Source organism: Macaca nemestrina, chromosome 7 (assembly GCF_043159975.1).
Source record: "Macaca nemestrina isolate mMacNem1 chromosome 7, mMacNem.hap1, whole genome shotgun sequence".
NCBI lineage: Eukaryota > Metazoa > Chordata > Mammalia > Primates > Cercopithecidae > Macaca > Macaca nemestrina.
This window is the reverse complement of record NC_092131.1, coordinates 498,996-512,207: the sequence shown is the minus strand read 5'-3', so window position 1 is coordinate 512,207 and position 13,212 is coordinate 498,996. Positions and strand designations below refer to the sequence as shown.

At 39.5% G+C, this 13,212-nt stretch overlaps 2 gene segments (V, D, J or C); both read right to left on the bottom strand.

Moving 5' to 3' along the window:
• Positions 1–587: 587 nt before the first annotated feature.
• Positions 588–1,254, bottom strand: LOC105476504 (immunoglobulin heavy variable 3-49-like). The segment is given in 2 exon segments: positions 588–1,003; positions 1,111–1,254. Coding segments are annotated over 2 exon segments (450 nt in total).
• A 6,741-nt stretch (positions 1,255–7,995) lies between these two features.
• LOC105464766 (immunoglobulin heavy variable 3-23-like) overlaps positions 7,996–13,212 on the bottom strand; it is a 350,273-nt gene continuing 345,056 nt past the window's right edge. Inside the window, 1 exon segment of the V gene segment in view lies at positions 7,996–8,501. Coding sequence covers positions 7,996–8,501 — 506 coding nt within the window.

Sequence of the window (13,212 nt, the reverse complement as noted above, 5' to 3'; positions counted from 1 at the left end):
ATTATGAATTACTCTAATAATTTACACTTTTTTCATCCTTAAGTTTGGTTCTTTAGGACATATTTTTAGAATTATTTTATTGTAATATTTAATATGAATGCCTACACACACATGCATAGGTCTACGTTTTGTTTTCTTTTTCTGGGATGGAGTCTCACTGTGTCGCCCAGGCTGGAGCGCAGTGGCGCAATCACAGCTCACTGCAAACTCCTCCTCCCGGGTTCAAGCAATTCTCCTGCCTCAGTTTCCCGAGTAGTTGAGACTACAAGCATGAGCCACCACGCCGGCCTATACATCTTTCTATGCGTATAAATTTATATCCCTATAGTTATGTGGTTGCTGATGCCAGCAAATGTTAATAAAACTCTGGAAGAATCGGTGCAAATAATTAGAACTGTTTATTTCTTGAAAGTATATATTTAAAATATATAACTTTAATAAATGCTAAAATTTAAATAGTAACGATTATATATTCACTATAAATACAAGTAACAAAATATCACAGCCAAGAATGCTGGTGTTTTGCAAACACAAATCTGACTTTTCCAGCTAATGAGAAAGGAAACCTCCCTGTGCACCTGCTCCTGGGACCTGTCCCGTCCTCAGTGGGTCCCGAGCGCCCCCTGGAGGCCCCGCGCGCCCCTGCAGGGAGGTTTGTGTCTGGGCTCACACTGACCTCCCCTCACTGTGTCCCTAGTACAGTAATACACGGCCGTGTCCTCGGTTTTCAGGCTGTTCATTTGCAGACTGGCAATGCTTTTGGAATCATCTCTTGAGATGGTGAATCTGCCTTTCACAGACGCGGCGTATTCTGCTGTCCCACCATTAGCTTTGTTTCTAATGAAACCTACCCACTCCAGCCCCTTCCCTGGAGCCTGGCGGACCCAGCTCATGTAGTAGTCACTGAAGGTGAATCCGGAGGCTGCACAGGAGAGTCTCAGGGACCCGCCAGGCTGGACCAAGCCTCCCCCAGACTCCACCAGCTGCACCTCACACTGGACACCTGCAAACACAGAGACACCAAGGTCAGAAACAGCCACACATATCCACTGTTTCTCTCACTCATGTCCCCTCACAACATCTCTAGTTATTGAGATAACTTTGAATTACCTTTTAAAATAGCAACAAGAAGGAAAACCCAGCTCAGCCCAAACTCCATGGTTGGTGGTCTGTGTTCAGTGCTGGTCACCAAGTGGAAACTGCTGCGAATCCCAGGCTGGGGCTCCTCTCCCAGAGCTGCAGAGTCAGGGCTGGGCTGGTTTTCATCAGGAGAGGGAGGACCCTATTTGCATGTCTCCTACTATATAGTAAGCTCTGGGGTGGGACGCCTGAGGAGAAGACGGGTCCAGATAAGGTGACTGTACCTTGCAGGAGTTTAGTGACAATGATGGTATTTGGAAAAGATATTGTCTTATTATAAAAATTTTGCTGTGATAAACACTTTGGACTGATCACCCTAACTTCTTTTTATGTACTTGTGTAAATTATATTTTGTCAGAGTCCATGGTTTCTCCATGTACAGATGTGGAAGTAAACCACACATGGAAAAGGAGCTAAATATGTGCCTAAGAACTCCTGTCTGGGATGAGTAAGCCCAGGTATCTGAGGCTGTGCTCCTCATCACTGGCCACGATTACCCCCTGAACCAACTCCAGGACAGAGCTGCGGGTGCCTAGTGCAGTTTGTAGAACCCACTTTCTGTAGTGAGAGCATGTGTGGTTTTGCTGCATTCTGGCATTCACCCACAAATATGGTGAGAACTAGGGTTCAGGCAGATAAATTCTTAAGTATTTCTGAAATTTAATATACATTTTTTTCTGTCTTTCTATCACTCCTTCCTTGTCTGAATTTCCATTTGTTTGCTTGTAAAAATTTTATTAGTTTTAGTTTACAGATAATAAACTTTCACATATTTAAGGTGTACAATTGATGAACATGATGCAACTGTTACCGTTGTCAAGGTGGACAAGAAAATTCTCAACATTTCTTTTTGTTCTTCTATATTCTTCCTCCTTTTCCCTTTTTTTCTTCTACCATTTCCCTGGAAAATTGCTGCAGATTCATTTTGTTTATCAGAATTTATAAAAATGAAATAACAGTATGTATTCTAATTTGTTTGACTTATTTTACATAACACAAATAATTAGACCTTTTGCCTTATATTTGGGTATATCAGATATTTATTTGTTATAAATGCTGGGTAGTATTCTAGCAAACAAATTTACCATAATTTGTTTTCTATGAAGTATTTAATTTTTTTATTGTTTTTTTGAACAACTTAAAAAAAATTTTTTTAACAACAATGTTTTTATTGAACAACATTTAATTTTTATTGTTCTGGGTCTTACTAAAAAATCTGCTATTTTGCTTGGAAATGTAAATAGAAAAGAAATATATTTTTCTTTTTTTTTGCAATTGAATCAACAATAACAGATAACCATAGAAGCTGGAATTATGCAAATAGTCTTTAATACTTATGATAATTAAAATTTCACAAGAAAAAACAAATCTGAAGTTTATGGTAAAGCAAGTTCTTGTAGAGCTTGTAAGCCAGCAAGGTAGAGTCTGGAATATAAAATATAGACTACTCCAAGAAAAAAAAATACAAATATATATTGGATTGCTTGAAACTGAGTGTGGTAAGCATGTTGTAGTATGAAATGTTAAGGGACCACATACTGAAGAGCTACCTATCCTCTTGAATCCCTTTCCCCAAGAAAGAGGACAGTTACAAAAATCTTTTCCTGAAGTGTCTGTCTGGGAGAGAACAAGAGCCCACACTTCTAAAATGTATTCAGACCCAACTCCCTTATTGCCACTACCAAACTAATTATTTACTCTGCAGAAGCAAGCCACTGAAACCAGAATCATAGGGGCACTGGTTCAACCCCTCAGGAGCTGAGATGGGAACAGAGGTCCCCACCAACGATCTATTGAGAAGCAGCTCCCCTGTCATTCTTATGGAATCAGAACCTTAAACTGCAAGGCAGGGCGGCAGATGTGGACGGTGATGACTCCGATGGAGAACACTGGAGCTGTGGGAGGGAGCACCTGGGGAAAACAGGAGGACTCTATCCCAGGGGAAGGGGCAAGAACACACAGACCAGCATCTCATCTGGAAGAGGGTCAGGAACACTCACAAGGTCACGCCCAGACTCAGGGTCACAAGGCCTTCCTAGGAATATGGACCAAAGAATATGGACCTAGGGATATGGACTCTTTAGTCTAATGCCCTTCACCAATTGAGAAATTGTCAGTTAAATAAAACATTTGAATGTACTTGTTTCTTAATGAATAGCACTTAAATAATAAAAGTGTTGGTGATGAAATAACAATTTCTATTACTAGTACAAATGTTCATTTAGGATATATTCCTCTACCTGATGCAAAATCAGCCGAGAAGGCAGAAGTTATTGCACTTATTAGAAATTGTAAATTAGCCAAAGACCAGGATTAAATACAGATGTTCTACAGTAGCGCAGAATCTAAAATGTGCTGCAGGCTGAGGAAGTTTTTGAATCTTCTGGAAGCCCCATCAAAACGGACCACAAGAAAAGACACTTTTTAAGGAATTCCTACATGCTAGAGACTGACATATAAATTTGAAACCAAATGAAAACAAAGAGAAATTAAAAAAAATACTATGGAACCTGGAACAATGTTATGGTGCATCATTTCACCAAACACTCAGTCTTAACCTGGTGTGTAACATTATCTAAACATGGAAGGCACTGGCGTTTTTCACATCACACAGAATCAATCCCACTCACAATATTCTGGATATGTTGATAAAATGGCATCTTTAAATTAAAAGATCATAAAACTTTAATAAAATACGGAAACTCTGTTGGCCAAAAGTTATCCCACTAGCATATGGCATTATGGTCCCTCCCTCAGGACACATCAGTCACTGCCCTATGACTCGGGAGCTGGAAGGTTCATTCATTTAGAAATTTTACTCTCATTGCTCACCTTTGTCCTGTTGCATGCATGTGTTACACAATATTGAAAGTAATTTTTGTATTATACTGACTCCAATCATCAAAAGTTTAAGGTTACCTTTTTATGTCATCTTTTAACTGTATTTTGTGATTTTCAACCATTAAATTACATCTACTGGAAGAAACATCAGGAAAACTTTCTGCTGTTGAAACATATTGGAATAAATCTTGTCAGGCACGGTTAACCGAAATACTGCAGAAAACATTCAGGGAGTCAATTTTAGGTTGATAATTTGCAACTAAAGAATCAGTTCAGACCAGATGTGGTGCCTCATGCCTATAATTCCACGGCTTTGAAGCGTAAAACCAGGGGAATCACATGAGACTAAGAGTTCGAGACCATCCTGGGCAACATAGAGAGACCCCATTTCTATGAAAGAACTTTTTAGAAAAAATCAGCTGGGTTTGGTGGTGCACCCCTCTAGTCCTAGATACTCAGGAGGCTGAGACAGAAGGATTGTGTGAGCCAGAAGTTCAAGGTTACAGTGAGCTGTGATTGTGCCACTGAACTCCAACCTGTGTGACAGAGTGAGAGCCTATCTCTAATAATAATGATAATAACTAAGAATTTTACACAATTTTAAGGCTACTCAAATAGTAGATATTAAACTGAATATTCTCAGGAATCCTCTGACCCTTGTGATGTTTTGGAGCAAAGAGTTCATCTAAGACATTCAGAGTAGGTGGATGATTTTAGGTAGTGAAAAGTCTCCACAAAAGACATTGGAACAGGACTCTTGCATAATCCACTGCCCCGTGCCTTTCACCTCATTCTCCTCATTTTCCTCCTCCTTTTTTATTATGTTTTGCTTATTCTTATAACCAGTCTTCTCATTTTTTTGCAGACCTGGTTGTTGTCCACCCATATTGGACCCTGATCTTTTTTATTAATCATGATTTTTATAGGTGCTACATAGAACAAGTTATCAGACTATTGTTCTGATGTCTACCTGCTGATAATGTAATGCTCATTGATCCATCATCTCTTTTCTTTCCCACACAAGGTGAATCTAGCTATGAATCCCAGGAACTCCCTCATTTGATGCCATTTGGAGATTCAAACCCCACAAACTCCTTTCTGTGAGAGAGAACCCTCACTCTGCCTCCACCACCAAACCACTAGAGCAACCACGAGCCAGTCTCCTTTCTTGCTCGATCAAGCCATTTTGGACATTGCTGAGACACCAGCTCTACTCTCAGCAGACACCCCAATTGTTAATTAACCTTTCCATATACATATTGGGGACTGTGCTACACCCACAGATGTGACATCCACATTACATTTTAGTTGTGATCTCTTGGCCTTTGTATGGTGTCAACTGGAACAAACGTTGTGAGCTTGGTGTCACGGCTCTTAACCACAGGATACACCTGCTCCCTGAACCAACTCCAGGACACAGCTGGACATGCCTGGTGTGGTTTGATTAATTCCCATTGTGTAATGAAACCATGACATTATTTTATTGTATTCTAGTGTTTCCCTCAGAATATAGGTAGACTTAGGGTTTATTCATACCTATATTTGATTTCTCATATATATTTAATGAAATATTTAATTCTATGTTGATAAATTTAAAATTTCTTAAATTTGAAGAGTGAAGTTTTTTTGTTTTTTTGTTTTTTTTTTGTTTTGTTTTGTTTTTTTTGGGCAGAGTCTCGCTCTGTCACCCAGGGTGGAGTGCAGTTGCACGATCTCGGCTCATTGCAAGCTCTGCCTCCCAGGTTCACGCCATTCTCCTGCCTCACCTTCCTGAGTAGCTGGGACTACAGGTGCCAGCCATCAGGCCTGGCTCTTTTTTAATTTTTTTTAGTAGAGACAGGGTTTCACCACATTACCCAGGATGGTTTAGATCTCCTCACCTCGTAATCCGCCCATTTCAGCCTCCCAAAGTGCTGGGATTACCAGGCGTGAACCACCGCGCCCAGTCTGATGAGTGAGGTTCTTATGCCACTGTTCTGTGATTTTCTTTTTTCATTTCTCCTGTATTTTATTCATCTCTGTCTAACTGATTTTCTACATATTCTATGTGTTTAAATTTGTAATAGTTTAATGAGGTGAAGTTAGCAAATAGTAGCCCTCCCATGATGTGCACAATTTGACAAATAGTGACATAACCATTACATTTCTCAACATAGAAAAAACTCAACTATGTTCAATGTTTCCTTTTGTTTTCCTATAATTCCTGCTTCCCAACCTCCACTTCTCACACCACGTCCAGAGTCAACTACTGGTTTTCTTTATGTAAGATTAGACTACTTTTAATTTCATAGAATTTATAAAAGTGTAATAGTGTGTATGTACTTGTATTTGTTTGTCTTATTTTATTCACCATACATACTTGTGAATTTACCCTTGCTGTTGAGTGTAGTCAGCAGTACCTGATTGTAACAGTGACTGTTTTTCCAGAGAATGAATTTACTACAATGTGTTTACTAATTAAGCTGCTTATTGATATTTGGATTGCTTTCAGTATGTGGTTATTATTTTAAAAAGTGTTATTATCTCAGGAAAGTACACAGTTGAGAAACATAAGGTTCTTATTCTTACAACAATATGAATAACAGGTAAGCTGGAAAAACGGCACTTTAATCAATTGATTTCAACACATCAGGTCACTGAAGTTGTAGAATTCTGTGTGTGTGTGTTTGTGAGTGAGAGAGAAGGAGAGGAGAAGGGAGAAGGAAGAGCTAGAGATCCTACATAACTGACCGTAATTTGTGAGGTGCTCAAATAAATACAGGGACTCAGGGTCTTAATGGAAAATGTCCACATAAGGTGGAGAGGACGACTCGATGCACCTACACATGGTTATATATTTCTATAAATGCCATTTTCTAATGCTACAAAGAATCACGTACATGAGAATAGACACAGTGGTGGGTGACCAGTGGTGAAATATGATGGTGATGCCAAACCCCATCTGCAGCACCTTTTCACGCAATTGCACCTGCCTTGATGTGTGTCCTGAGGGCCCCCTGGTGTCTCGAGAGTCCCCTGCTCTTCCTGAGCTCCCCTGCAGGGAGGTTTGTGTCTGGGCTCACAATGACGTCCCCTCGCTGTGTCTTCAAGGCCGGTTCAACATATGCAAATCAATAAACGTAATCCAGCATATAAACAGAACCAAAGACAAAAACCACGTGATTATTTCAATAGATGCAGAAAAGGCCTTTGACAAAATTCAACAGCCCTTCATGCTAAAAACTCTCAATAAATTCGGTATTGATGGAACGTATCTCAAAATAATAAGAGCTATTTATGACAAACCCACAGTCAATATCATACTGAATGGGCAAAAACTGGAAGCATTCCCTTTGAAAACTGGCACAAGACAGGGATGCCCTCTCTCACCACTCCTATTCAACATAGTGTTGGAAGTTCTGGCTAGGTGAATCAGGCAGGAGAAATAAATAAAGGATATTCAATTAGGAAAAGAGGAAGTCAAATTGTCCCTGTTTGCAGAAGACATGACTTTGTATTTAGAAAACCCCATCGTCTCAGCCCAAAATCTCCTTACGCTGATAAGCAACTTCAGCAAAGTCTCAGGATACAAAATCAATGTGCAAAAATCACACACATTCTTATATACACTAGTAACAGACAAACAGAGAACCAAATCATGAATGAACTCCCATTCACAATTGCTTCAAAGAGAAAAAAATACCTCGGAATCCAACTTATAAGGAATGTGAAGGACCACTTCAAGGAGAACTACAAACCACGGCTCAATGAAATAAAAGAGGACACAAACAAATGGAAGACCATCCATTAAGACTCTTCTAGTCAGGGAATCTCCCTGAGGTTTCTGTCCTGGGTCTGATTGGAGAAGACTCACCAGGCACCGCTGCGTTTCCTCAGGACTCTGATCTTGGTGGCCACAATTGAGGCCGTTTCATCTCCGTAAACATCAATCTGCATTTGGTACATGTGAGAATAGGTCCTCATATTAAAATATTTTTTAAAATATGTGGAGATGACATTAGGAAGCACAGAATTCTAAACTTCAAGAGGTTCACTAGAGAAACCGTGAGGAGAAGATGAGGTCCCACATCCTGACAGGAAATCAGCCTCCATTGCACCTGCCTCTGGGTTGACTCTGATCAGTGGGTCCTGAGCACCCCCTGCCACTGATTTCGCCTGAACGTTTCTGCAGGGAGGTTTGTGTCTGGGCTCACACTGACTTCCCCTCACTGTGTCTCTTGCACAGTAATAGACAGCCGTGTCCTCGGCTCTCAGGCTGTTCATTTGCAGATACAGCGTGTTCTTGGCATTGTCTCTGGAGATGGTGAATCGGCCCTTGACAGAGTCTGGGTAGTATGTGTTACTACTGCTACCACTAATACTTGAGACCCACTCCAGCCCCTTCCCTGGAGCCTGGCGGACCCAGTCCATGTAGTGGTCACTGAAGGTGAATCCAGAGGCTGCACAGGAGAGTCTCAGGGACCCCCCAGGCTGTACCAAGCCTCCCCCAGACTCCACCAACTGCACCTCACACTGGACACCTGCAAACAAGAAGAAACCCCAGTCAGAAACATGCACATAATGGGAAATAGAAAAAAACAGAGAAAGGCTAAGAAGAAATATTTAAACAATGATGACTGACAAGTTTTCTAAATTAATGTTAATCACCAAACTACAGGCTCAGGAATATGATCATTTCATCTGCAGGGATAGTTTGACACTCTCTCTTCCTGATTTGATGCTTTTTATTTCTTTCTCTTGTCTGCATGCTCTGGCTAGGACTTCCATGACAATGATGAACAGGAGTGGTTAGAGTGGGTGTCCTTTTCTTGTTCCAGTTTTCAGGGGAAAATGCTTCCAGCTTTTGCCCAGTCAGTATAATGTTGGCTGTGAGTTTGTCGAAGATGACCCTTAATTATTTTGAGGTGTGTTCCTTCATGCCTAGTTGATGGTTTTTAATATGAAAGAATGCTAAAGTTTATTCAAAACATTTTCTGTGTCTATGGTTAACATGGTTTTTGTTTTTCATTCTGTTTATGTGATGAATCACATTTACTGATTTGCATATATTGAACCAACTTTGCATCCCAGGAACAAAGTGTTGGTAGATTAGGCTTTTTGATGTGCTGCTGTGTTTAGTTCGTGAGTATTTCATTGAGCATTTTTGCATCAGGTATACTGGCCTAAAGTTTTCTTTTTAAATTAAGTCTCTGCTAGGTTTTGTTATCAGAATAATGCTGATCTCACAGAATAACTTAGGGGGAGTCCTTTATCCTCATTTTTGAGTAATAGTTACACTAGGATTGGTAGCAACACTTCTTTGTACATCTGAAAAAATTCGGCTGTGAATCTTTCTGGCCCCTGGCTTTTTCGGCTTGGTACCACATACCCATCTTGATTTCTGACCCCTGCCTGAGCCAGTAATAATCACCCTGAATTCAGACAAAGCTGAATCCAATCCAGTGGTTACTGTAGTTCTTAACAGCTTTAATGGCTCACTTAACTTCAGTGAACATTTCTTCACCCAAAATAGTTTCACTATCAATTTTATTTAAAGATTTCCCTTGGATTATTTTTTTCATGTCATTCAGTGATGCAACTTATTTAAAGCAATGTTGGCTTCTCTACATGCATAATTATCATTCCAGCTATTGTTAAATGGGCCAGCAATCCTCTACTCCCGCTTCTTCCCTCTGCATATCTGACTATCTGCAGGACCTCCCTAGACCTCAGATCTCTATTGCAGAGGGAAGCTTTGATAAATATTAGATTTACTCAGTGCTACAAATACAAAAAGCCAATGGGAGCTCCTTTTGCCATTGAATGCTAGGCCTGTAATGTATTCCATACCCTCCCGTTATCTCCAGGTCCATTCCAAAGCCTCCATTTATGTTACTTCCAATGAATTTTGTGTTTTCTAATATAATTTTAATAGTCAAATAATGACTGTAAATATTCATGAGATACATAGCAATATTTTGAAACAGTGTGTAGCGGTCAGATAAGGATAATTAATATATTCATCATCTGAAACGTTTTCTTTTTGTTGGGAACACAGAAAAAATGGGTCTATAGTGTCAGAAATCAAAACATTTCCCCATATAGGTGTTGACTGCAGGCAGGAAGAAGACGCATGTTGGGGGGATGGACTTGCTCTTCAGGCTGCCTTAGGCATTCGGGACAAGGGGATTCACATTTGCCAGAAACTCTCTAGTGACACATTTCAGATCTATGCATTTTTTCTTATATGTAAATTTTATCTCATTAAAAACAAAAAAAAATGTAGAATAGTTTAAAATTCAGTAAATAATAAAATGAATATTAAAGCCCTATCCAAAATATGAACATTATTATATGAATTAATAAAATGTATTTCAGTATACCTCCAAAAATTAAATCCCAGAAATAAGAAAAGATAACGGTAACACCAGAAACTTAACAATTAATTAGCATACATTTCATAGAGAAGAAAAAATAGTCAAGACAGATGGAACATGTAGTTTTTCCCAATCATATGTCATTAAATGATTTATACAATATTTAACCTGTGTCATTCATATAAATTGTTAATATTTTGTGTAGTATTACAACTGAGAACAAGTTTTAAAGAAAAAAAGGATATTTGAGAGCACGTGAACTAAACTGAATGTATTCTCAATGCTGGTCCAACTCTTACACCTCAAAGTTCTAATGATACCCTGGTTTTGAGTGGGACTTGGGAAAATTATTTTTAAGGGATAAATTAAAAGAATAATCTGTAAGAGAGAGGCGTTGGCATTCCATGTCAGAAAAAAAAATTGAAAATATATAATACATATAAAGTCCTGAACAGAAACCTTGAGGCATGAGAAGCATCTCATGTATAGTAGGTTGTAATGTGTTTGTTGTTAAAATTATTATGTTGTCTTGAAAAACTAAAGCAAAGCATAATGAAATTGTTTTGTGCTTATCAGTTACAACAGTATGTTGAGCCCTGCAATCCTGATGAGATGCCTAATCCAAGGAAAGGCATCAGATTAAAAAATATATAATTAAAATTTCATTGGAAATTGAGAAATTTTCGTTGTTCCCCATATATTGGTGGGGTACAAAGCTATGTTATGACTTATAAATGCAATATGGAATAATCAAATTGAGCTAATTGACATATATATCACCTCAAGTCCTCAAATACTTATCATTTTTTTGTGACAAGAACATTTGAAATTTGTTCTTGGCTGTTTTAAAATGACCAATACACAATATTTAAGCTTACAAATAGACATCGATTTATGTAAAGCATAGAGAATGATTGAAATCAATTATGGATTACTCTAATTTATATTTAGTTCATCGTTAAGTTTAATTCTTTTAATTTAATTCAATTAATTTAATTTATTTTATAATCTTAAATATAATGTTAGATATAAATGACTACATATGTATGCATAGTTTCATGTATTTACACATATGTTTATAGGTGTAAATTCATGTCGCTTGGCTATGTAGTTGCTGATATCAACCGATGTTAACAAAACTTTAGAAGAATAAGTGCAAATTATTAGGAATAATTATTTCTTGAAGTATTTTTTAAAAATATCCCTACATATAAATGTAAAAATTACTAAAACACAATATCAATTTAAAAATGACAAATAATCATAATAAAATATTACAACTTATATGGCTCCAGAGTCCTGAAAACACAAACCCGCCTCCGGCAGCTGAGAAAGGAAACCTCCCCCTGCACCTGCTCCTGGGACCTGTCCGTCCTCAGTGGGTCCCGAGCGCCCCCTGGAGGCCCCGCGCGCCCCTGCAGGGAGGTTTGTGTCTGGGCTCACACTGACCTCGCCTCACTGTGTCCCTAGTACAGTAATACACGGCCGTGTCCTCGGTTTTCAGGCTGCTCATTTGCAGATACGCCGTGTTCTTTGAATCATCTCTGGAGATGGTGAACCTGCCTTTCACCGACGCAGCGTATCCTGTCTCGTAATTGTTAGATTTGCTTCTAATACGTCCAACCCACTCCAGTCCTTTCCCAGAAGCCTGGCGGACCCAGTGCATAGCAGAACTACTGAAGGTGAATCCAGAGGCTGCACAGGAGAGTCTCAGGGACCCCCCAGGCTGGACCAGGCCTCCCCCAGACTCCACCAGCTGCACCTCACACTGGACACCTGCAAACACAGAGACACCCTGGTCAGAAACTGCCACCCATATCCACTGTTCCTCTCACTCATGTCCCCTCACACTCCACATCTCTAGTTCTCCATGAATTACCTTTTAAAATAGCAACAAGGAAAACCCAGCTCAGTACAAACTCCATGGTGAGTCTCCTGTGTTCAGTGTCGATCACCAAGTGGAGACGGCTGGGAATCCCAGGGCTGGGTCTCCTCTCCCAGAGCTGCAGGGTCAGGGCTGGGCTGCTTTTCATCACCCAAAAGGGGGGTCTTATTTGCATGTCTCCTACTATATAGCAGGCTCCTCGGGGGTGGGACGCCTCAGGAGAGGGCTGTGCACAGAGTAGATGAGGGTGTCCTGGGGGAGATTGGTAGTGATCCTATCATTCAGGAAAATATTCTTTCATATTATGTGATTGTGCCTTGATATTCATTTAGCAGTCATCATCTAATTTCATTTTTACGTATTTGCACACTGTATTTCCCCTTATATATTTCTGAAGTCCCTTGGCTTGTCTGTTTGAGTGATGTCTTTTTCCTCGACACTCTGAAGGGTATGATGTCATCGTTCACAGGTGCAGTCCTGGATGTACACGCAGTTTCCACGGAAACGCTGTCATTTGGCAGTGTTGCCTTTGACAGCCGAATTACCTGATTGTTCTACTTGACTGTTTGTTTCTCTTAACATAACACCTGGATGTTACACTGTGCTCATTTCTGACATGATGACACTGTTTTGTAACATAAATCGTTCAACAATCTGGTGCAATTAAATTTGGGCTTCTTTCTAGGGACCATTTTTGAGGATTGTTCTGACCCCAAAATGTTATTTATTTTATTCAAGAAATGGAGTCTAACTATGTTTTTAGGCTGGACTTGAAACCCTGGGCTCAAATGATCCTCTCACCTCAAACTCCCAAGTAAATTGAACTGCAGGCAGTGCCACAGCGCCCAGCTGGTAATTCTTAAATTATAGGTTTTCTTATTCTCTCTGTTAAAATGAGTGGACTATTGATTTCTATATTGCTCTCCTGGAGCTGTCAGATTTCTATTAATTACTTACCATGAAAACCACTAACATTTTAGATGAACTTTA